The sequence below is a fragment of the Tinamus guttatus genome, unplaced genomic scaffold (assembly GCF_059628265.1).
Source record: "Tinamus guttatus ecotype Peru unplaced genomic scaffold, ASM5962826v1 Tinamus_guttatus_pri_ptg000655l, whole genome shotgun sequence".
Taxonomy (NCBI): Eukaryota; Metazoa; Chordata; class Aves; order Tinamiformes; family Tinamidae; genus Tinamus; species Tinamus guttatus.
In genome coordinates this window covers 611,147-634,807 of record NW_028289189.1, presented here as the reverse complement: position 1 = coordinate 634,807, position 23,661 = coordinate 611,147, and the positions used below count along the sequence as shown (strand labels likewise).

Below are 23,661 nucleotides of genomic sequence, written 5' to 3'. Positions count from 1 at the left end.
TGCGCGAGTCGCGACCGGGACGGAGGGGGGGCGGAAACCGACGGACGGAGCGAAGGAAAAGGACGGACGGAGCGAAGGAAAAGGACGGACGGAGCGAAGGAAAGGCCGGACGGAGCGAAGGAAAAGGCCGGACGGACAAGGGCCGGACAGAGGGACGGCGGAGCGGGGACCCACGGAAGGCGGCAGGGAAGGACGGCCGGAGCGGGAGCGGGTCGGGACCCACCTTCGTGGCCGTGGGCGGCGCGGAGCGCGGCCAGGAGCCCCGCGGCGCGGAGCAGCCCCCGCGGCGCTCGCGATCATGGTGGCGGCGGCGGCAGCGCGGGCCGCGGCGGCCCCGGCCCCGGCCCCGGCCCCGCGCCGGCCGCTCCGCCGAAGTTCGCGGCGCGGAGCCGCCTCCGCCGCCGGCCCCGCCTCGCGGGCCGCGCTCCCGATCCCGGCCCCGCTGCCGGCCCCGGGCCAGGGCGCGCCGCGCGCTCCCGACGCCCCCGCGCGCGCTCCCGACGCCGCCCCGGGACCCCCCCCCCCCCCGCCCCGCTCCGTCCCGTCCCGTCCCGCCCCGGGCTCGGCCCCGCGGTGACGGGAGGGGACGGGGCGGGGCGGGGGGCAGTGCCGGGACGGGGGTGGGGACACGGGGACGGGGCTGGAGTCTGGGGAAAGTTCCTGGGTCTGGGGACACGGGGACGGGGCTGGGACGTGGGGACAGCTGTGGGATTTGGGGACAGTGCTGGGGTGAAGGGGTGCGGACATGGGGACAATGCTCGGGTTTGGGGAAAGTTCTGGAGTTTGGGGACGGAGCTGGGACGTGGGGACAGTTGTGGGATTTGGGGACAGTGCTGGGGTGAAGGCGTGGGGACATGGGGCCAGTTGCAGAGTTTGGGGACAGTGCGGGGGTTTGGGGACAGACCTGGGACGTGGGGACAGTCCTTAGAATATAGGGACAGTGCTGGGACATGGGGACACTTGTGTGGTTTGGGGACGTGGGGACAGCCCTGGAATATGGGGACGTTACTGGGCTGTGGAGAAAGTCCCCAGTTTGGGGACAACAGGGACAGCCCCGGCGCAGGGACGCGGCCGGGGGAGGGGACGCCGTGGCCGCCGCATTCCCCGCCATTCCCGCCATTCCTATTCCTGGCACCGAGGCCTCCTGCCGCGCCAGGGCCCCGCGCTCGCTGCCGGGACCCCCGGGACGGCGGGACCCGCGGCGGCTCCCGGGACCCTTGTGGGGCGGGAGCGGGGGGATATATCCCATGATCCCCCCGGCCATAGGGGGCGCTATATCCCATGATCCTCCCCGGCCGGTGGGGGCGCTGCAGCTGCAATGCCCCCCAGGCGGGGGGGCGCTATATCCCGTGATGCTCCCCGGCCGCAGGGGGCGCTATATCCCGTGATGCCCTTCGGGGCGCGCCATGTTCCCGGTGCTCCCCCGCCGCGGGGGGGCGCTATATCCCATGATGCCCTTCGAGGGGCGCTATATCCCGTGATGCCCTTCGAGGGGCGCTATATCCCGTGATGCTCCGCGGCCGCGGGAGGGCGCTATATCCCGTAATGCCCTTCGGGGCGCGCCATGTTCCCGGTGCTCCCCCGTCGCGGGAGGGCGCTATATCCCGTGATGCCCCTCGAGGGACGCTCTATCCCGTGATGCTCCCCGGCCGCAGGGGGCGCTCTATCCCGTGATGCCCCTCGCCCTCTGGGGCGCTATATCCCGTGATGCCCTTCGAGGGGCGCTCTATCCCGTGATGCTCCTCGCCCTCCGGGGCGCGCCGCGTTCCCGGTGCTCCCCCGCCGCCGGAGGGCGCTCTATCCCGTGATGCTCTCCGGCCGCGGGGGGGCGCTCTATCCCGCGGCGCTCCGCGCCGCTTCCGGGCGCGGCGGGCGGAAGCGGCGGGGGCGGGCGGCCATGGCGGCTGGCGGGGCCGCGCTGCTGCTGCTGCTGGCGGCGGCGGCGGCGCCGGGCCCGGCCCGGGGCTCCCCGGGGGACCGGGAGCCGCTTTACCGGGAGTGCGTGGCCGGCTGCGAGCGCCGGAACTGCTCGGGGGCGGCGCTGGGGCAGTTCCGCGCGCGGCAGCCGCTCTACATGCGCCTCACAGGTACGGCGGGCCCGCCCCCCGCGCGCGCGCCCATTGGCTGAGCGCCGGCGGGACACGCCCCCCATGGGCGGGGCCCGCCCTCGCAAGCCCCGCCCCGCCCGTCTGCGCGCGCTGGGCAAGGCTGGGAGGGCAGCGGGAAAGTGCGGGGGGGCGGGGACACCGGGGGGGGTGTGGGGACATGGGGACATGGGGACACGCGTGGGGACACGGGGGGGGCGTGGGGACACCGGGGGGACACGGGGAAACCGGGGGGACACGGGGACATGGGGACACGCGTGGGGACACGGGGACACTGTGGGGACACGGGGACAGCGCGGGGACACGGGGACAGCCTGGGAATGCTGGGGGCGTCCGGGGACAGTGGGACACGCTGGGAGCATCTAGGGAGACACTGGGGGACATTGGGACATGCTGGGAGCATCCAGGGGACATTGGGACCCGCTGGGGGACATTGGGACATGCTGGGAGCGTCTGGGGGGACACTGGGGGCATTGGGACATGCTGGGAGCATCCAGGGGACATTGGGACCCGCTGGGGGACATTGGGACACACTGGGAGTGTCTAGGGGGACACTGGGGGCATTGGGACATGCTGGGAGCATCCAGGGGACATTGGGACCTGCTGGGGGACATTGGGACACACTGGGAGCGTCTAGGGGGACACTGGGGGACACTGTGGGACGTTGGGACACGCTGGGGGTGTCCGGGGACATTGGGACCCGCTGGGGGACATTGGGACATGCTGGGAGCATCTAGGGACACTAGGACACACTGGGAGCATCTGGGGGGACACTGGGACACACTGGGGGACATTGGGACACGTTAGGAGCATCCGGGGGGACCGTGGGACATGCTGGGGGACACTCGGACAGGCTGGTGGCATCCAAGGGAACATTGAGCTATACTGGGAGCATCCGGGGGGACACTGGGACGTGCCGGGGGACATTGGGACACGCTGGGAGCATCTAGGGACATTGGGACACGCTGGGAGCATCCAGGGGGACCCTGGGCCATACTGGGAGCATCCAGGGGGACTGGGACATGTTGGGGGACACTGGGACATGCTGGGAGCATCCAGGGGGACATTGGCCCATCCTGGGGGACACGGGACCATCCTGGAGGCATCCAGGGGATCACTGGGACATGCTGGGGGACACTGGGCCATTCCGGGGCCATCCTGGGGACACAGGGACATCCCGGGGAACACAGGGACATCCTGGGGACACAGGGACATCCTAAGGGGCCAGGGCCATCCCAGGGGACACAGGGCCATCCCGGGGGGCACAGGGACATCCCAGGGGGCACAGGAGCATCCTGGGGGACACAGGGACATCCTGGGGACACAGGGCCATCCCAGGGGACACAAGGACATCACAGGGGACACAGGGCCATCCTGGGGTCACAGGGCCATCCTGGGGGCACAGGGACATCCTGGGGGGCACAGGGCCATCCCAGGGGACACAGGAGCATCCCGGGATGCCCCAGGCCATGCCGGGCTCCGCCGGGCCGTGCTGGGGGTGGATCCCCGTTCCCGTTCCTGGTGCCGGGGGTGGATCCCTGGTCCCGTTCCCGGTGCCGGGGGTGGATCCCCGTTCCCGTTCCCGTTCCCGTTCCCGGCAGCGCGTCCCGCTCCCCTCCGCAGGCTGGACGTGCCGGGACGAGTGTCGCTACGAGTGCATGTGGCTGGCGGTGCGGCGCCACGCGCGGGCCGGCTCCGGAGTGCCTCAATTCCACGGAAAGGTGGGCGGCGCCGGGACCGGGACCGCTCCCATTCCCATCCCCATTCCCATCCCCATTCGCATCCCCGTTCCCATCCCCATCCCTATTCCCGTTCCTGACCCCGTTCCCGGCCCCATCCCCATTCCTGTCCCCCCTCTCCGTCCCCCTCCTCGTCCCTGTCCCCATTCCCATTCCGGTTCCCTGTTCCTGTCCCTGTCCCCATCCCCATTCCCCTCCCCATCCCCATTCCCCATCCCCGTCCCCTGTTCCCGGCCCCATTCCCGGCCCCATCCCCATGCCCATTCCCAGCCCCCTCCCTGTCTCCGTCCCCCCTCCCCGTCCCGTCCCCCTCCCTGTCCCCATCCCCTGTTCCTGTCCCTATTCCCATCCCCGTTCCTGTCCCCGTCCCTGTCCCCATCCCCATTCCTGTTCTCGTCCCTGTTCCTGTCCCCATCCCCATTCCCGTCTCTGTTCCTGTCCCCCTCCCTGTCCCCATCCCCATCCCCATCCCCATTCCTGTTCCCAGGCCCCTCCCCGTCCCCGCTCCCTGTCCCCTGTTCCCATCCCCATTCCCGTCCCCATTCCTGTCCCCGTCCCCATCCCTGTTCCCATCCCCATTCCTGTCCTTGTTCCTGGCGCCATCCCCATCCTCATCCCCATTTCCATCCCTGTCCCCATCCCTGTTCCTGTCCCCATTCCCATCCCCATCCCCATCCTCATCCCCATCCCCATTCCCGTCCCCATCCCCATTCCCGTCCCCGTCCCCATCCTCATCCCCATCCCCATTCCATCCCCATCCCATCCCCATTCCTGTCCCCGTCCCTGTCCCCATCCCCATTCCCATTCCTGTCCCCATCCCCATCCCCATCCCCGTTCCATCCCCATTCCCGTCCCCGTCACCATCCCCATTCCCGTTCCCATTCCCGTCCCCATCCCCATCCCCATCCCCATCCCATCCCCATCCCCATCCCCATCCCCATCCCTGTTCCCATCCCTGTTCCTGTCCCCGTTCCCATCCCCGTCCCCATCCTCATCCCCATCCCCATCCCCATTCCCATCCCCATCCCCATTCCTGTCCCTGTCCCCATCCCCATTCCCATTCCCGTCCCCATCCCCATCCCCGTTCCATCCCCATCCCCATTCCCGTCCCCATCCCATCCCCATTCCCGTCCCCATCCCTGTCCCCATTCCCATCCCCATTCCCATTCCATCCCCATCCCCATCCCCATCCCATCCCCGTTCCCATCCCCATCCCGCTGACCCATTCCCATTCCCGCTGACCCATTCCCATTCCCGCTGACCCGTTCCCGTTCCTGTCCGTCCGCAGTGGCCCTTCTCCCGCTTCCTGTTCTTCCAGGAGCCGGTGTCGGCGCTGGCGTCGCTGCTCAACGGGCTGGGCAGCCTCGTGATGCTGCGGCGCTACCGGAGCCGCGTCCCGCGCGCGGCGCCCACCTACGGGACCTGCGTCACCTTCGGAGCGGTGCGCGGAGCGGGAACGGGAACGGGGACGGAGCGGGAACGGGGACGGAGCGGGGACGGGGACGGGGATGGAGCGGGAACGGGGACGGGGATGGAGCGGGGACGGGGACGGAGCGGGAACGGGAACGGGGACGGAGCGGGAACGGGGACGGAGCGGGAACGGGGACGGAGCGGGAACGGGAACGGGGACGGAGCGGGAACGGGGACGGAGCGGGAACGGGGACGGGGACGGAGCGGGGACGGGGACGGAGCGGGGACGGGGACAGGGACGGAGCGGGATGGGGTGGGAACGGGGACGGAGCAGGAACAGGAATGGGGACGGAGCGGGAATGGGGACGGGGACGGAGCGGGGACGGGGACGGAGCGGGAACGGGGACGGAGCGGGGACGGGGACGGAGCGGGATGGGGTGGGAACGGGGACGGAGCGGGAACGGGGATGGGGACGGAGCGGGGACGGGGACGGAGCGGGAACGGGGACAGGGACGGAGCGGGATGGGGTGGGAACGGGGACGGAGCGGGAGACGGGAATGGGAGCGGGATATGGGGAGCTGGGGATGGGAGCGGGGAGCTGGGGAGCGGAGCCAGGAATCTGGGAATCGGAGCCGGGAATCTGGGAATCGGAGCCAGGAATCTGGGGATCAGAGCGGGAATCTGGGGATCGGAGCTGGGGATTGGTGCGGGGATCTGGGGATCAGAGCGGGAATCTGGGGATCGGAGCTGGGGATTGGTGCGGGGATCTGGGGATCTGGGGATCCGTGCTGGGGATCTGGGGATCGGAGCTGGGATCTGGGAATTGGAGCTGGGAATCTGGGGATCTGGGGATCGGAGCCAGGGATCTGGGGATCGGAGCTGGGAATCTGGGAATCGGAGCCGAGGATCTGGGGATCAGAGCCGGGGATGGGAGCGGCGATCTGGGGATCAGTGCTGGGGATCTGGGGATCGGAGCCAGGAATCTGGGAATCGGAGCCGGGAATCTGGGAATCAGCGCTGGGGATTGGAGCTGGGGATCTGGGAATTGACCCTGGGGATCTGGGGATTGGAGCTGGGAACTGGTGCTGGGAATCGGAGCCGGGAATCAGCGCTGGGGATCTGGGAATCGGCGCCGGGAATCTGGGTATCGGTGCCGGGAATCAGCGCTGGGAATCAGCTCCGGGAATGGGCTCCTAGCGGTGGCCGCGGCCGCTCCGTGTCCCCGTCGTCGTCTCCCGTCGCTCTTCCCTGGGTTTCTCCAGGCCGGAGCCGGGATCGGAGGCTCCGGGGGCGCCGCTCACGTCCCCGTGTCCCTGATCCCGCAGGTCTCCCTGAACGCCTGGGTCTGGTCCACAGTTTTCCACACCAAGGACACGGCGTTAACCGAGGTGAGCGCCCGGAATGCTGTGGAACGCTCCGGAATGCCCCAGAATGCTGTGGAATGCTCTGGAATAATCCGGACGCTCCGGAATGCTGTGGAATGATCCGGAACGCTCTGGGATGCTCCGGAATGCTCCGGAACGCCCCAGAACGCTCCGGAACACCCCGGAATGCCGCTTTTCCCGCAGAAACTGGACTATTTCTGCGCCTCGGCCGTGGTGCTGTACTCCACATACCTGTGCTGTGTGCGGTGAGCGGGGATGGGAACGGGAATGGGAACGGGAATGGGAACGGGGATGGGAACGGGGATGGGAGTGGGAACGGGGCTGTCATGGTGCTCGCAGGATGCTGGGGCTGGGAACGGGAATGGGAGTGGGTCCATCCCGGCTCTCGCAGGACGCTGGGAATGGGGCTAGGGCTAGGAATGGGAACGGGAACGGGGATGGGAACGGGTCCTTGGCTCTCGCAGGATGCTGGGGCTGGGAATGGGGATGGGAACGGGAATGGGAATGGTCCGTCCTGGCTCTCGCAGGACGCTGGGGCTGGGAATAGGGAACGGGAATGGGAACGGGAATGGGAATGGGAACAGGAATGGGAACAGCAATGGGAATGGTCTATCTTGGCTCTCCAGGACGCTGGGGCTGGGAATAGGGAATGGCAATGGGAACGGGAATGGGAATGGTCCATCCCGGCTCTCCAGGACGCTGGGGCTGGGAATAGGGAATGGGAATGGGAATGGGAACGGGAATGGGAATGGGAATGGGAACGGGAATGGGAACAGCAATGGGAATGGTCTATCTTGGCTCTCCAGGGCGCTGGGGCTGGGAATAGGGAATGGGAATGGGAATGGGAATGGGAATGGGAATGGGAACGGGAATGGGAACAGCAATGGGAATGGTCTATCTTGGCTCTCCAGGGCGCTGGGGCTGGGAATAGGGAATGGCAATGGGAACGGGAATGGGAATGGTCCATCCCGGCTCTCCAGGACGCTGGGGCTGGGAATAGGGAATGGGGATGGGAATGGGAATGGGAATGGGAATGGGAACGGGAATGGGAACAGCAATGGGAATGGTCTATCTTGGCTCTCCAGGGCGCTGGGGCTGGGAATAGGGAATGGCAATGGGAACGGGAATGGGAATGGTCCATCCCGGCTCTCCAGGACGCTGGGGCTGGGAATAGGGAATGGGAATGGGAATGGGAATGGGAACGGGAATGGGAACAGCAATGGGAATGGTCTATCTTGGCTCTCCAGGGCGCTGGGGCTGGGAATAGGGAATGGCAATGGGAATGGGAATGGGAATGGTCCATCCCGGCTCTCCAGGACGCTGGGGCTGGGAATAGGGAATGGCAATGGGAACGGGAACGGGAATGGGAACAGGAATGGGAATGGGAATGGGAATGGGAATGGTCTATCCGCGGCTCTCCAGGACGCTGGGTCTAGGAATAGGAATGGGAACGGGATCGGGATCGGGAATGGGATCGGGAACGGGATCGGGATCAGGAACGGGATCGGGATCGGGAATGGGATCGGGAACGGGAACGGGATCGGGAACGGGAATGGGATCGGGATCGGGAACGGGATCGGGATCGGGATCGGGATCGGGATCGGGATCGCTCCGTCCCGCTCCCCAGGACGCTCGGCCTGCGGCGCCCGGCGCTCGTGGCCTGCCGGGCCCTCCTGCTGCTGCTGCTGGGCGGCCATGTCGGCTACCTCAGCATGGTGCGCTTCGACTACGGCTACAACATGGCCGCCAACGTGGGCGCCGGTGAGCGGGGACCGCGGGGGACGGGGGTGACCATGGTGACAGGGGGTGACGGAGGGGACCACGGGGACAAGGGGGACTGTAGGGATGGGGACAGGGGGTGATGGGGGTGACTGCAGTGATGGGGGTGACCACAGTGACAGGGGTGACCATGGTGACAGGGGGTGACGGAGGGGACCACGGGGACGGGGACAGGGGGGGTGATGGGGACGGGAGCGATGGGAGTGATGGGGGTGACTGCAGTGATGGGGTGACCACAGTGACAGGGGTGACCATGGTGACAGGGGGTGACGGAGGGGACCACGGGGACGGGGGCGACAGGGGGTGATGGGGACGGGAGCGATGGGAGTGATGGGGGTGACTGCAGTGACGGGGGGTGACGGAGGGGACCACGGGGACGGGGACGGGGGGGTGATGGGGACCGGAGCGATGGGAGTGATGGGGGTGACTGCAGTGATGGGACAGGGACAGCGGGGATGGGGGCGACTGCAGGGACAGGGCTGACCGTGGTGACAGGGGGTGACGGAGGGGACCACGGGGACGGGGACAGGGGGTGACAGGGCTGACCACGGTGACAGGGAGTGACGGAGGGGACCACAGGGACAAGGGGGACTGTAGGGATGGGGACAGGGGGTGATGGGGGTGACCACAGTGACAGGGCTGACCGTGGTGACAGGGGGTGACAGAGGGGACCACGGGGATGGGGACAGGGGGGTGATGGGGACGGGAGCGATGGGAGTGATGGGGGTGACTGCAGTGATGGGGGTGACCACAGGGACAGCGGGGATGGGGGCGACTGCAGGGACAGGGGTGACCATGGTGACGGGGGGTGACGGAGGGGACCACGGGGACAAGGGGGACTGTAGGGATGGGGACAGGGGGTGATGGGGGTGACTGCAGTGATGGGGTGACCACAGGGACAGGGGTGACCATGGTGACAGGGGGTGACGGAGGGGACCACGGGGACGGGGGCGACAGGGGGTGACAGGGCTGACCACGGTGACAGGGGGTGACGGAGGGGACCACAGGGACAAGGGGGACTGTAGGGATGGGGACAGGGGGTGATGGGGGTGACCACAGTGACAGGGCTGACCATGGTGACGGGGGTGATGGGGGCAATGGGAGTGACAGAGGTGATGGAGGTGACCGCAGTGACAGGGGGGACAGGGGCGGCAGGGGTGATGCGAGTGACAGGGGTGACTGCAGTGACGGGGCTGACGGGGGCAACAGGGGTGATGGGGGATGATAGGGGGTGACAAGAGGTGACACTGATGACATTGGTGACTGCGGTGATGGGGGTGAGCATGGTGACGGGGGTGACAGGGGTGATGGCAGTGACGGGGGTGACAGGGGGTGACAGGGTGACCCTGGTGACCGTGGTGCTGGGGGTGCCGGGGATGATGGATGACAGGGGTGACTGCAGTGATGGGGGTGACAGAGGTGACCGCAGTGCCAGGGGTGACCGCAGTGACATCGCTGTCCCCTCAGGGCTGCTCATGGCGCTGGGCTGGCTGGCAGTGCTGGCAGTGCCTTGGTGACCCTGCTGTCCCCATAGGGCTGGTCACCGCCGTGGGGTGGCTGTGGTGGCTCGTGGTGTGTGGGTCCCGCCTGCCCCACGCGTGGAAGTGCGCGGCCGCAGTGACACCCCTGTCCCCATAGGTCTCATCACCGCCGTGGGGTGGCTGCGCTGGCTGTGGGTCCGCGGCTCCCGCCTGCCCCACGCGTGGAAGTGCGCGGCCGCGGTGCTGGGTGACCTTGGTGACATTGTCATCCCCATAGGTCTCGTCACCGCTGTGGGGTGGCTGCGCTGGCTGTGGACCCGTGGGTCCCGCCTGCCCCACTCGTGGAAGTGCGCAGCTGTGGTGACACCCCTGTCCCCATAGGTCTCATCACCGCTATGGGGTGGCTCTGGTGGCTCTGGGGACACGGGTCGCACCTGCCCCACGCGTGGAAGTGCGCGGCCGCAGTGACATTGCTGTCCTGTGTCCCCATAGGGCTGGTCACCGCTATGGGGTGGCTGTGGTGGCTCGTGGTGTGTGGGTCCCGCCTGCCCCACGCGTGGAAGTGCGCGGCCACGGTGATACTGCTGTCCCCATAGGGCTGGTCACCGCCGTGGGGTGGCTGCGCTGGCTGTGGACCCGCGGCTCCCGCCTGCCCCACGCGTGGAAGTGCGCGGCCGCGGTGCGGGGAGGTGACACTGCTGTCCCCTGTCCCCATAGGTCTGGTCACTGCCATGGGGTAGCTGCGGTGGCTGTGGGTCCATGGGTCGCACCTGCCCCACGTGTGGAAGTGCGCGGCCGCGGTGCTGGGTGACCTTGGTGACATTGTCATCCCCATAGGGCTGGTCACCGCCGTGGGGTGGCTGCGCTGGCTGTGGGTCCGCGGCTCCCGCCTGCCCCACGCGTGGAAGTGCGCGGCCGCGGTGACATTGCTGTCCCCATAGGTCTCATCACCGCCATGGGGTGGCTGCGCTGGCTGTGGGTCCATGGGTCGCACCTGCCCCACGCGTGGAAGTGCGTGGCCGTGGTGACACTGCTGTCCCCATAGGTCTCGTCACTGCTATGGGGTGGCTGCGCTGGCTGTGGGTCCGCGGCTCCCGCCTGCCCCACGCGTGGAAGTGCGCGGCCGCGGTGCTGGGAGGTGACACTGCTGTCCCCATAGGTCTCGTCACCGCTATGGGGTGGCTCTGGTGGCTGTGGGGACACGGGTGGCGTCTGCCCCACGCGTGGAAGTGCGCGGCCGCGGTGCGGGGAGGTGACCCTGCTGTCCCCATAGGTCTGGTCACCGCCGTGGGGTGGCTGCGCTGGCTGTGGGTCCGCGGCTCCCGCCTGCCCCACGCGTGGAAGTGCGCGGCCGTGGTGACCCCCCTGTCCCCATAGGTCTCATCACCGCCATGGGGTGGCTGCGGTGGCTGTGGGTCCATGGCTCCCGCCTGCCCCACGCGTGGAAGTGCGCGGCCGCGGTGCTGGGAGGTGACCCTGCTGTCCCCTGTCCCCACAGGGTTGGTGACGGCGCTGGGGTGGCTGCGCTGGCTGTGGGTCCGCGGCTCCCGCCTGCCCCACGCGTGGAAGTGCGCGGCCGCGGTGCTGCCCCTGCAGGCCCTGGCGCTCCTGGAGCTCCTGGACTTCCCGCCCCTGCTGTGGGTCCTGGACGCCCACGCGCTCTGGCACCTGGGGACCGTCCCCGTCACCCTGCTGTTCCACAGGTGGGGGCATGTGGGGCAGGGGGTCCGCGCTATGGGGCGCGGGGGGGCCCTGTCATGTCTATAGGGTGCAGGGGGGGTCCTCTCGTGTCTATAGGGTGCGGGGGGGCCCTGTCATATCTATAGGGTGCAGGGGGACCCTGTCATGTCTATAGGGTGCTGGGGGGGCTCTGCTGTCCATGGGGTGCAGGGGGGCTCCTCTCTATAGGGTGCTGGACACCCATGTGCTCTGGCACCTGGGGACCGTCCCCGTCACCCTGCTGTTCCACAGGTGGGTGCGGGGGGCTCCCTATGGGGTGTGGGGGGCCCTGTTGTCTATAGGGTGCAGGGGGCCCCTCTCGTATCTATAGGGTGCTGGGGGGGCCCTCTTGTCCATGGGGTGCAGGGGGTCCTCTCCTATCTATAGGGTGCTGGGGGTTCTGCTGTCCATGGGGTGCTGGGTTCCCTCATATCCATAGGGTGCTGGGGGGTCCTGTCCATGGGGTGCTGGGGGGCCCCTGTCTATAGGGTGCTGGGGGGACCCTGCTTATCCATAGGGTGCTGGGGGGGGGGCTCCTGTCTGTGGGGTGCTCGGGGGCCCCTCTCTTATCCATAGGGTGCTCAGGGGGGCCTCTCTTATCTATAGGGTGCTGGGGGGAGCTCTGCTGTCCATAGGGTGCTGTGGGGGAGCCTCCCTTATCCATAGGGTGCTGGGGGGGTTCCTATCCATAGGGTGCTGGGGGCCCCCTCTCTTATCTATAGGGTGCTGGGGGGGGCTCCTGTCTATAGGGTGCTGGGGGGCCTTCCTTATCCATAGGGTGCTGGGGGGCCTTCCTTATCTATAGGGTGCTGTGGGGGGGGCCTCTCTTATCCATAGGGTGCTGGGATCCCTCTCGTTATCTATAGGGTGCTGGAGGCCCCTCTGTTATCCATGGGGTGTTGGGGGTCCCTCCCTTTCCTGTGGGATGTTGAGGGTCCCTCTCTTATCCATGGGGTCCTGAGGTTCCCTCTGTTATCCGTGGGGCACTGAGGGCCCCGTCTTATCCATAGGGCACTGGGAGTCCCTCCCGTATCCATAGGGCGCGGGGGGCTCCGCTCTTGCCCATAGGGTGCTGGGGCCCCTGACTCCTCTATGGGGCACTGGGGGGTCCTGGTCTCCTCTATGGGGCACTGGGGGGTCCCAGTCTCCTCCATGGGGCACTGGGGGGTCCCAGGCTCCTCCATGGGGCACTGGGGGGTCCTGGTCTCCTCTATGGGGCACTGGGGGGTCCTGGTCTCCTCCATGGGGCACTGGGGGGTCCCGGTCTCCTCTATGGGGCACTGGGGGGTCCCAGTCTCCTCTATGGGGCACGGGGGGGTCCTGGTCTCCTCCATGGGGCACTGGGGGCTCCCAGGCTCCTCCATGGGGCACTGGGGGGTCCTGGTCTCCTCCATGGGGCACTGGGGGGTCCTGGTCTCCTCTATGGGGCACTGGGGGGTCCTGGTCTCCTCCATGGGGCACTGGGGGGTCCCGGTCTCCTCTATGGGGCACTGGGGGGTCCCAGTCTCCTCTATGGGGCACGGGGGGGTCCTGGTCTCCTCCATGGGGCACTGGGGGCTCCCAGTCTCCTCCATGGGGCACTGGGGGGTCCTGGTCTCCTCCATGGGGCACTGGGGGGTCCCGCCGCAGCCTCCCTGCCCCGGAGGCCCCATCCCGGCCTCCCCCCGGCTCCGGGCGCCCCCGGCCGTGGGGCAGCGCCCCCCCCACCTCATCCTCCTCCCCCTCCTCCTCCCCCTCCTCCTCCTCATCCCGCTCTTCCTCCCGCAGTTTCCTATTGGACGACAGCCTCTACCTCCATCGGGCCGGCGGGGGCCTCCTCAAGGCGGATTAGGAGCGGCCCCCCCCGCCCCCCTCCGTGCCAATCCGGACGCTCCGCGGCCTTCCCGGGACGCTCCGTATTCCCACAGCCTTCCCGGGAGGCTCCGTGTTCCCGTGGCCTTCCGGAGGCTCCGCGGCCCTCCCGGGAGGCTCCTCATCCCCACGGCCTTCCGGAGGCTCCGCATCCCTGTGGCCTTCCCGAGGCTCCGTGTTCCCACGGCCTTCCGGAGGCTCCGTATCCCCATGGCCTTCCCGAGGCTCCGCGGCCTCCCCGGGAGGCTCCGCATTCCCGCAGCCTTCCCGGGACGCTCCGTATCCCCACGGCCTTCCGGAGGCTCCGCGGCCTTCCCGAGGCTCCGTATCCCCATGGCCTTCCCGAGGCTCCGCGGCCTTCCCGGGACACTCCGCATCCCCGCGGCCTCCCCGGGAGGCTCCGCATCCCCACGGCCTTCCGGAGGCTCCGCATTCCCACAGCCTTCCCAGGAGGCTCCGCATCCCCACGGCCTTCCCGGGAGGCTCCGTGTTCCCGTGGCCTTCCGGAGGCTCCGCGGCCTTCCCGGGAGGCTCCTCATCCCCACGGCCTCCCCAGGACTCCGTGTTCCCGCGGCCTTCCGGAGGCTCCTCATCCCCACGGCCTTCCGGAGGCTCCGTATCCCTGTGGCCTTCCCGGGAGGCTCCGCATTCCCACGGCCTTCCCGAGGCTCCGGCCTCCGCCCCCGGCACGGGGACGGGGCCGGGGGCTGCAGCGGTGCCCCCCGCCCGCGGCCCCCTCGTGCCCCCCCCGTCCCCCGCAATAAAGGCTCCCGCCTGCGGCTGCGGCTCCCTATGGCTGCGCCCCACACGGCGCCCACGCCGTGGGGTGCCCCATAGCGCCCCCCCCCACACGGTGCTCATGCCGTGGGGTGCCCCATAGCGCCCCCCACCCCACACGGCGCCCACGCTGTGGGGTGCCCCATAGCGCCCCCCACCCCACACGGTGCCCACGCCGTGGGGTGCCCTATAGTGGCCCCCCCAACCCGGTGCCTGCCCCACGGGCAGCCCCATGTCCACCCTGGTGGCGCCCACCCTGCACCCCATGGCGCGCCCTCTCTCTGCCCCATTGCATGGCCTGTTGGGGGCCCCACTGCAGCCCCCCACGTCTGCCCCGTTGGGTGCAGCGCACCTGCCCCACTGCACACCTCGTACATGCCCCATGTCTGCTCCATTGGGTGCCCCACTGCTTACCCCACTTCCACCCTATCACACACCCCACACCCGCCCCATCATGTGCCCCACTGCACACCCCACACATGCCCCATGTCTGCCCCATTGGGTGCCCCACTTCCACCCCATTGCATGCCCCACTGTGTGCCCCATACCTGCCCCATCACGTGCCCCACACCTGCCCCATCGCACACTCCACACCCGCCCCATTGCACACCCCACTCCCTGCCCCACATCATGCCGTGCAGCTCAAGCTTTATTGCGGGCAGCCCCCCGGGGTATCATCATTCCCGCGTGGGCTCCATCGCTTCCCACCGTGGGTGTCGCTCAGTCCTCGAGCGGCTTCTGCGCGTGGGCGAAGAAGACCCCGGCCACGTCGTCCACGCCGTTCTGCAGCGCGGGGGGCATCACGCACCCCACACCTGCCCCATTGCACACCCCACACCTGCCCCATTGCACACCCCATGCATGCCCCATCATGTGCCCCACAGCCACCCCACATCATGCCGTGCAGTTCAAGCTTTATTGTGGGCAGCTCCACAGATGGGCACAGCCCAGGGCAGCATTGGAGCACGGGGACTCCGGCACTTTCCCCGCTCAGGCCTCGAGCGGCTTCTGCGCGTGGGCAAAGAAGACCCCGGCCACGTCGTCCACGCCGGTCTGCAGCGCGGGGGGCATCGCGTAGCAGCGCAGCCGGCGCAGCGCGAAGCCGGCGGCGCCCAGCGCCCCCCGCACGTCGTCCTCGGCCAGCGGCACCACGGGCAGCCGCGCGGCGCCCGCCTCGTAGAACGACTCGCCCAGGGCGCCCAGCAGCAGCGCGTGGCCGCCCGGGCGCAGCAGGGAGCCCACGTGGCGCAGGGCGCGCGCGAAGCCGGCGCGGTCGGGGCTGGCGGCCTCCAGGCAGAAGGCCGAGAGCAGCGCGTCGGCCGGCGGGCGCAGCGGGGCGCCCAGCGGCTCCGGCTCGTGCACGTCGATGGGCAGGATGCGGCGCAGGCGGCTGCGGAGGCGGCGCTCCTTGTCCTGCCAGTGCTCCCTGCGGGGACCCGCACGTCAGCCGGGGACACCAGGACGGGGACGGGGGGTGTGGGGACTGGAGGGGCCCGTGGGGATCCGTGCAGCATCCGTGGGGCTGGGATCCTGCAGGGATATGGGCCTGGGAGCCTGTGGGATCAGCCTGGCACCTGTGGGGATGTGGGTCCTTGAGTGTGTGGTGCTGTGATTGCACTGGGCTCAGCGTGACATCCGTGTGACTGGGATCCTGCAGGGATGTGGGGCTGGGGGGTCTCAGTGTGATATCCATGGGGCTGGGATCCCATGGGGATCTGCATAGCATCCGTGGGGCTGGGATCCTGCAGGGATGTGGGGCTGGGAGCCCGTGGGGATCCGTGCAGCATCCGTGGGGCTGGGACCCTGCAAGGATGTGGGGCCTGGGGGTCTCAGTGTGACATCCATGGGGCTGGGATCCCACAGGGAAGTGGGGCTGGGAGCCCATGGGCCTGGGATCCTGCAGGGATGTGCGGCTGGGGGGTCTCAGTGTGATATCCATGGGGCTGGGATCCCATGGGGATCTGCATAGCACCGTGGGGCTGGGATCCTGCAGGGATGTGGGGCTGGGAGCCCGTGGGGATCCGTGCAGCATCCGTGGGGCTGGGATCCTGTAGGGATGTGGGGCCTGGGGGGGGGGGGCCATGGGGATCCGCACAGCATCCATGGGGCTGGGATTCCACAGGGATGTGGGGCTGGGGGGTCTCAGTGTGACATCCGTGGGGCTGGGACCCCATAGGGATGTGGGGCTGGGTCCCATGGGGACGCATCCCGCAGGTGTCAGGCTGGGATCGCACGGAATCGCGCAGCGCGTGCAGGGATGTGGGGCAGCCCCGAGCCCTGCGCTCGGCACCCGCCACTGCCACCGGGACCAGGGGCTGGGGTGTCCCCATGTCCCCAACAGCCCCATCCCCATCCCAGTGCTCCCACTGTCCCCAAAATAGGTATCACTGTCCCCAGCAGCCCCATCCCCGTCCCCATGCTACTGCTGTCCCCATCTCAGCTGTCCCCAAGAGGGGAACTGCTGTCCCCAAGTAGCCCTGTCCCCACCCTGGTGCTACTGCTGTCCCCATGTCACGGCCATGCCCCCCCCCCCGTCCCCATGCTGTCCCCATCCTGGTGCTCCCACTGTCCCCATGTGACAGCTATGCCCCCACTGTCCCCAACGCCCCTGTCTCTGTTCCAGTGCTCCCACCATCCCCATGTCACGGCTGTGCCCCCCTGTCCCCGCCATCCCCACCCCTGTCCTCCTGCCATCCCCATGTCACGGCCATGTCCCCATGCTGTCCCCATGCTGTCCCCATTCCAGTGCTCCCACTGTCCCCATGTCCCCGTGCTGTCCCCGTGCTGTCCCCACCCCGGTGCTCCTGCCGTCCTGGCCATGTCCCCCATGTCCCCCCTGTCCCCACGCTGTCCCCCCATTGTCCCCACCCCAGTGCTCCTGCCGTCCCCATGCCCCCCCCCGTCCCCATGTCCCCCATGTCCCCTCCGTCCCCATGTCCCCCCCCGTCCCCATGCTGTCCCCATGATGCCCCCCTGCCGGTGCCCCCACCATCCCCATGCCCCCCCCGTCCCCATGTCCCCCATGTCCCCTCCGTCCCCATGTCCCCCCCATCCCCATGCTGTCCCCATGATGCCCCCCTCTCCGGTGCCCCCACCATCCCCATGTCCCCCATGTCCCCCCCCATGTCCCCCATGTCCCCTCCGTCCCCATGTCCCCCATGTCCCCCCCATCCCCATGCTGTCCCCATTATGCCCCCCCCCCCGGTGCCCCCACCATCCCCATGTCCCCCATGTCCCCCATGCCCCCCCTGTCCCCCCTGTCCCCCATGTCCCCCCTACCCGCGCCCCTCGATCTGGCACACGTGGCGGCTGAACGGGCTCCAGTCGAAGGCCCCGGGGTGGCCGCGCGCCCAGCGCCGCAGCTCCTCCCTGTTGACCGCCAGGTAGTCGGTGGCCACGATCTCCTCGAAGTGGTCGCAGGCGCTGAGGAGCTGGTAGATGGTGGGGCCCGAACCCACGTCCAGCAGCGTCCGGCCCCCGATGGAGCCTGCGCACGGAGCGGGGCTGGAGCCGGACGCCGGGGCCCCGGGATGCGGGGTGGGAGCAGAGGGGGCTGGGATGGAGGTGCCGAAGGGTCTGGGGTGGGATGGGGGAGCTGGGAATAGGGACGGGAACTGGGATGGGGATGGAGATGGGGTGGGGACAAGGACTGGGATGGAATGGGAATGGGAATGGGATAGGGATGGGGACAGGACAAGGGATGAGAGGGGAATGGGATGGGGACCAGGACTGGGATGGGAATGAGATGGGGACCAGGACAAGGACTGGGATGGGAATGGGAATGGGCTAGGGATGGGGGCAGGACAAGGGATGAGATGGGAATGGGATGGGGACCAGGACTGGGATGGGAATGAGATAAGGACCAGGACAAGGACTGGGGATGGGATGGGAATGGGATAGGGATGGGGACCAGGACAAGGGATGAGATGGGAATGGGATGGGGACCAGGACTGGGATGGGAATGAGATGGGGACCAGGACAAGGACTGGGGATGGGATGGGAATGAGAATGGGATAGGGAATGGGGACCAGGACTGGAATGGGATGGGAATAGGAATGGGATAGGGATGGGAATGGAGTGGGGACCAGGACAAGGGATGGGAATGAGATGGGGAGCAGGACAAGGACTGGGATGGGGACTAGGACAAGGACTGGGATGGGATGGGAATGAGAATGGGATAGGGATGGGGACCAGGACAAGGACTGATATAGGAATGGGATGGGGACAAGGACGAGGACTGGGCTAGGGATGGGAATGAGATGGAGATCAGGACAAGGACTGAGGTGGGAATGGGATAGGGATGGGAATGGGATGAGGGAGCAGGACAAGGACTGGGATAGGAATGGGATGGGGAGGTGGACGGGGATGGGGAGCAGGACAGGGACTGAGATGGGGAAGAGATAGGGATGGGGATCGGGATGGGGAGAAGGACAGAGGCTGGGATGGGGATGAGCTAGGGGTGAGGAGCAGGACCGGATTGAGCTGGGGATGGGATGGGGATGGGATAGGGATGGGATGGGGAACAGGACAGGGACTGGGATGGGGATGAGGAGCAGGACAGGACTGAGATGGGGATGGGATAGGGATGGGGAGCAGGACAAGGGATGGGGAGCAGGACAGGGACTAGGATGGGCTAGGGAACAGGACAGGGACTGGGATGGTATAGGGGTGAGGAGCAGGACTGGGGATGGGATAGAGCTAGGAACAGGCTGGGGAGCAGGACAGGGGATGGGATGCGGATGGGATAGAGCTGGGAACGGGCTGGGGAGCAGGACAGGGGATGGGATGGGGATGGGAACAGGCTGGGGAGCAGGACAGGGGATGGGATGCGGTTGGGATGGGGATGGAAGTGGCTCCACATGCCCCTCACCGTCCGCGAAGGCCTCGGCCAGGCAGCGGAGCTTCCAGGGCACCACGGCCTCCGCGCACGAGAAGTCGGCGCGCGGCGGCTCGTAGTTGTTCCGCAGGTAGGCGCGGGGGTCGAACGCGGCGTAGCCGGCGCGCACGGCGGCCAGCGAGCTCATGGCCACAGCGGCGGGGACGGGGGGACGGGGGGACGGGGATGCAGGGACACGGGGACACGGGGACACAGGGATGCAGGGACACAGGGATGCGGGGACGCAGGGATGCAGGGACACGGGGACACGGGGATGCAGGGATGCAGGGACACGGGGATGCAGAGACGCAGGGATGCAGGGACGCAGGGATGCAGGGACGCGGGGATGCAGAGACGCAGGGATGCAGGGACGCAGGGATGCAGGGACGCGGGGATGCAGGGACACGGGGATGCAGGGACGCAGGGATGCGGGAACGTGGAGACGCAGGGATGCAGGGATGCAGGGATGTGGGGACACAGGGATGCAGGGACGCAGGGACACAGGGATGCAGGGACACGACGTGGCCGCCCTTTATCCCCGCGGGACACAGGGAGGGGACACGTGGGGGACGCGATGGCCCTGTCACCGCCCTCCCCGCTAACCTGGTTAGCGGTGGCCCCGGGGCTGCGATGCGGCCGCTCTGCGACAGCCGCTGTCACCCGTCCCTGCTGTCACCCGCCAACCCCCCTCCTGTCACCGCTGTCTGGGTGTCACCAGCGGGATGAGCGCGCCGGGGCTCCGGGAAAGGGAGTGGAGGGGCCATAGAGGTGCCCAAAGCTCCGGCGCGTCCGGCAGCAGCGGGATGGATCCGGCCTCCCCGGGGATGGGCTGGGGGTGCTGGAGCATCGTGGGCAGCTGTGGGGTGGGGATGGGGACCAGGACAGGGATCCGGGTGGGGATGGGGACATGGGCAAGGACAGGGATGGGATGAGGATGGGATGGGGACCAGGGAAAGACAGGGACGGGATGAGGATGGGGATATCGATGGGATGGGGACCAGGACAAGGACAGGGTTGGGATGAAGATAGGGATATCAATGGGATGGGGACAAGGACAGGGATGGGAATATTGATGGGATGGGGACCAGGACAAGCACAGGAATGGGATGGGGACCAGGGAAGGACAGGGATGGGCTGGGGACCAGGACAAGGACAGGGATGGGATGAGGATGGGGATATCGATGGGATGGGGACAAGGACAGGGATGGGATGGGGATATTGATGGGCTGGGGACCAGGACAAGGGCAGGGATGGGCTGGGGACCAGGACAAGGACAGGGATGGGATGAGGATATCGATGGGATGGGGACCAGGACAAGCACAGAGATGGGATGGGGACCAGGGAAGGACAGAGGACATGGACAAAGACAGGGATGGGATGAGGATGGGGATATCGATGGGATGGGGACCAGGACAAGGACAGGGATGGGGCACAGGGCAGGACGGGCTTGGGATGGGCACGGGCACTGGCAGGGGCCCAAGGACAGAGAGATCCGGACAGGAGGGAACAGCTAATCTGGGCGCTGGCACCGGGGCCACCCCGGGCATGGGGACAGGCCAGGCTGGCAAGGGCGGGGGGGGGTTGTTATACAAATTCCCTCCCTATGCAGGAAAACAACCTCCCCCTGCCCCAAATCCCTGCGGGAATCCTGGCTCCCTCCAGCTGCCCCTTCAAAGCCCAATGGGGTGAAACCCCCCCCCCTAAATCCTGCCCCCCCGTCCCGGTGCATCGGGATGTGCCGGGTCCCCGGAGCAGCGGCGCCGAGCGAGGCTGGACCGTTTATTGCTGCACCGGGTCAGGCCCGTCGGTACCGACCGCGCAGAGCCCCCCCCCCCGCGGGCCCTGAGCCCCCCCCCGGCGGCGCCCGTGGGGCCGAGGGGTCGCTCAGAGCCCCCCCAACCCCCGACGGGGAAACTGAGTCACATCCAAGCGCCGCTCGTCCCCTCCAGCTCCCGCCGTCCCCATTCCGCTGCAGGGGGGGGGCCCAGGCGTCCGGACCGCCCCCCCCCATGCATCCCCTTCGCCATCCATCCGTCCACGTCCACGCGTGGGGGGGCCCAGGCGTCCGGACCCCCCCATGCATCCCCTTCGCCATCCATCCGTCCACGTCCACGCGTTGGGGGGGGGGGCCCAGGCGTCCGGGCCCCCCCCGCCCCCGCCATCCACCCGCTCAGCCCCTCGCTAGCGAAGCAGCCCCCAGCCCCGCGACCCCCCCCGGACGCCGGGGCCCCTCAGCCCCGCTGCGCCTCGTGCGACAGGGAGCGGGACAGGGAGCGGCGCGGCCCGGGCTTGGCCCCGCGCAGGTCGGGGGGCTCGAACAGGGGCAGCGGCAGCGCCCGCGCGTAGGGCAGGAGCAGCAGGGCCGGGGGCTGCCCCAGGCGCCCCGCGCGGAGCAGCCCCCAGGGCGAGCGCTGCTCCAGCAGCCGCGTCTCCCCGCGCTGCTCCAGCGACTCCCGGCGCCGCTCGTCCCGCTCCCGCAGGCAGCACCTGCAGCGGCGGCGGCGCCGTGTCCCGCGTGGGCCCCGCGGGGAGATCCCGTGTCCCGCGTGGGCCCCGCGGAGAGCCCCCCCCCCGTGTCCCGCGTGGGCCCCGCGGGGAGCCCCCGTGTCCCCCCATGCCCCACAGGGAGCCCCGGGGTGCCTCCCCCTCCCCATAGCCCATGATGAGCAGCGCAGCCCCATGGGGAGCCCCCTTGTCCCCCCATGCCCCACGGGGAGCCCCTGTGTCCCCTCATGCCCCATGGGGAGCCCCCGTGTCCCCTCATGCCCCACGGGGAGCCCCCGTGTCGCCCCATGCCCCGCGGGGAGCCCCGGGGTGTCTCCCCCTCCCCATAGCCCGCGGGCAGCAGCGCAGCCCCATGGAGACCCCCCGTGTCCCCCCGTGCCCCACGGGGGACCCGCAGCCCCATGGAGACCCCAGAGACACCCCCCCCTACATCTGTCACCAGCCCATAGGGACCCCCATATCCGCCCCCTATCCCACGGGGACCCCCCCACCCATCACCAACCCACGGGGACCCCCACCCTGTCCCACGGGTACCCCGAGCCCCCTCCCCGCCCCACAACCCACCATAGGGACCCACAGCGCGCCCCGCGCCCCCCTCCAGCCCCATGGGACCCCAGGGACCCCCCGCATCCATCACCAACGGGGACCCCCACCCTGTCCCACAGGCACCCCGAGCCCCCTCCCCGCCCCACAACCCCCCACGGGCACCCACAGAGACCCCCACATCCCTCACCAGCCCATAGGGACCCCCATATCCCCCCCCTATCCCACGGGGACCCCCCCATCCCCACCCTGTCCCACGGGGACCCCGAGCCCCCTCCCCGCCCCCCCAATGGGCAGTGCCCTCCGTGCCCCCCTCCAGCCCCATGGGGACCCCAGGGACCCCCCCCATCCCCACCCTGCCCCATGGGCACCCCGAGCCCCCTCCCTGCCCCACAACCCCCCACGGGCAGCGCCCCCCTCCATCCCCACGTCCCCCCCACATCCCCCCGTCGCCCACCCGTCCTCGGGCCGCGTGCGGAGCTCCAGGTCCAGCCACTCGGCGCTGAAGCTCTCGCGGCGCCCGGCGTCGTCCTCGCGCAGGCGGCAGCCCAGGCGGGCGCCCGCCACGAGCCCCCCGCTCTTGAGCACGGCGCTGGCTCCCCACATGGCGCCCGCCGCCCGGCCCCGCCGCCCCGCGCTTTATAGCCGCCCGCGCCGGCTATTTCGGGAGGCGCCGCCGCTGCCAAGGGCCCCGCGACGGACCGGGGGGGGGACACGGAACGTGTGGGACACGGAACCGGGCGCCGCTGTCGCCCTCGTGGCGTCAGAGCCGGGCCTGGCCATGGGTTTGTCCCCACGCTGCGGGGCTCAGCCAGGGGCCGGGAGGCTGCAAGGAGGCTGCAAAGGGGAAAGGAGGCTGCAAAGGGGCTGCAAAGGGGAAAGGAGGCTGCAAAGGGGCTGCAAAGGGGAAAGGAGGCTCCAAGGAGGCTGCAAAGGGGAAAGGAGGCTGCAAAAGGGCTGCAAAGGGGGCCAGGAGGCTGCAAAGGGGGCCAGGAGGCTCTAAGGGGGCTGCAAAGGGGGCCAGGGGGCTCTAAGGGGGCTGCAAAGGGGGCCAGGAGGCTGCAAAAGGGCTGCAAAGGGGGCCAGGAGGCTCTAAGGGGGTTGCAAAGGGGGCCAGGAGGCCACAAAGAGGCTGCAAAGGGGGCCAGGAGGTTCCAAGGAGGCTGCAAAGGGGAAAGGAGGCTGCAAAGGGGGCCAGGAGGCTGCAAAGTGGGCCAGGAGGCTGCAAAGGGGGCCAGGAGGCTCTAAGGGGGCTGCAAAGGGGGCCAGGAGGCTGCAAAGGGGTCCAGGAGGCTCTAAGAGGGCTGCAAAGGGGGCCAGGAGGCTGCAAAGGGGGCCAGGAGGCTCTAAGGGGGCTGCAAAGGGGGCCAGGAGGCTGCAAAGGGGGCCAGGAGGCTCTAAGAGGGCTGCAAAGGGGGCCAGGAGGCTGCAAAGGGGGCCAGGAGGCTGCAAAGAGGCTGCAAAGGGGAAAGGAGGCCGCAAAGGGGCCAC

The 23,661-nt window shown here is 68.9% G+C and overlaps 3 protein-coding genes across 3 annotated transcripts; 1 reads left to right on the top strand and 2 right to left on the bottom strand.

Annotated features, from left to right (window-relative positions):
- Nucleotides 1–1,891: 1,891 nt before the first annotated feature.
- On the top strand, nt 1,892–13,449 carry PGAP3 (post-GPI attachment to proteins phospholipase 3). The gene is made up of 8 exons (XM_088536268.1): nt 1,892–2,087; nt 3,729–3,826; nt 5,133–5,285; nt 6,580–6,642; nt 6,823–6,884; nt 8,267–8,400; nt 11,398–11,602; nt 13,386–13,449. The coding sequence occupies exons 1-8, from the start codon at nt 1,898–1,900 to the stop codon at nt 13,447–13,449; spliced, it is 969 nt and encodes a 322-aa protein (XP_088392394.1). The 5' UTR covers nt 1,892–1,897.
- A 1,787-nt stretch (nt 13,450–15,236) lies between these two features.
- Nucleotides 15,237–19,270, bottom strand: PNMT (phenylethanolamine N-methyltransferase). The gene is made up of 3 exons (XM_088536255.1): nt 19,117–19,270; nt 17,526–17,733; nt 15,237–15,672 (listed from the first exon to the last, which is right to left on the bottom strand). The coding sequence occupies exons 1-3, from the start codon at nt 19,268–19,270 to the stop codon at nt 15,237–15,239; spliced, it is 798 nt and encodes a 265-aa protein (XP_088392381.1).
- Nucleotides 19,271–21,353: 2,083 nt separating this feature from the next.
- TCAP (titin-cap) lies at nt 21,354–22,776 on the bottom strand. The gene is made up of 2 exons (XM_088536261.1): nt 22,628–22,776; nt 21,354–21,609 (listed from the first exon to the last, which is right to left on the bottom strand). The coding sequence occupies exons 1-2, from the start codon at nt 22,774–22,776 to the stop codon at nt 21,354–21,356; spliced, it is 405 nt and encodes a 134-aa protein (XP_088392387.1).
- Between the last annotated feature and the right edge of the window lie 885 nt (nt 22,777–23,661).

Bases quoted from the DNA above. Each gene is read 5' to 3' on its own strand.
- PNMT (XM_088536255.1), bottom strand. From the start codon at position 19,270: ATGAGCTCGCTGGCCGCCGTGCGCGCCGGCTACGCCGCGTTCGACCCC. The intron at 17,734-19,116 runs GTGAGGGGCATG...CTCCGTGCGCAG, and splicing joins GGCCGAGGCCTTCGCGGACG to GCTCCATCGGGGGCCGGACG. The intron at 15,673-17,525 runs GTAGGGGGGACA...GGGTCCCCGCAG, and splicing joins TGCCAGATCGAGGGGCGCGG to GGAGCACTGGCAGGACAAGG.
- PGAP3 (XM_088536268.1), top strand. From the start codon at position 1,898: ATGGCGGCTGGCGGGGCCGCGCTGCTGCTGCTGCTGGCGGCGGCGGCG. The intron at 5,286-6,579 runs GTGCGCGGAGCG...CTGATCCCGCAG, and splicing joins CCTGCGTCACCTTCGGAGCG to GTCTCCCTGAACGCCTGGGT. The intron at 8,401-11,397 runs GTGAGCGGGGAC...CTGTCCCCACAG, and splicing joins GGCCGCCAACGTGGGCGCCG to GGTTGGTGACGGCGCTGGGG.
- TCAP (XM_088536261.1), bottom strand. From the start codon at position 22,776: ATGTGGGGAGCCAGCGCCGTGCTCAAGAGCGGGGGGCTCGTGGCGGGC. The intron at 21,610-22,627 runs GTGGGCGACGGG...CCGCCGCTGCAG, and splicing joins CGCACGCGGCCCGAGGACGG to GTGCTGCCTGCGGGAGCGGG.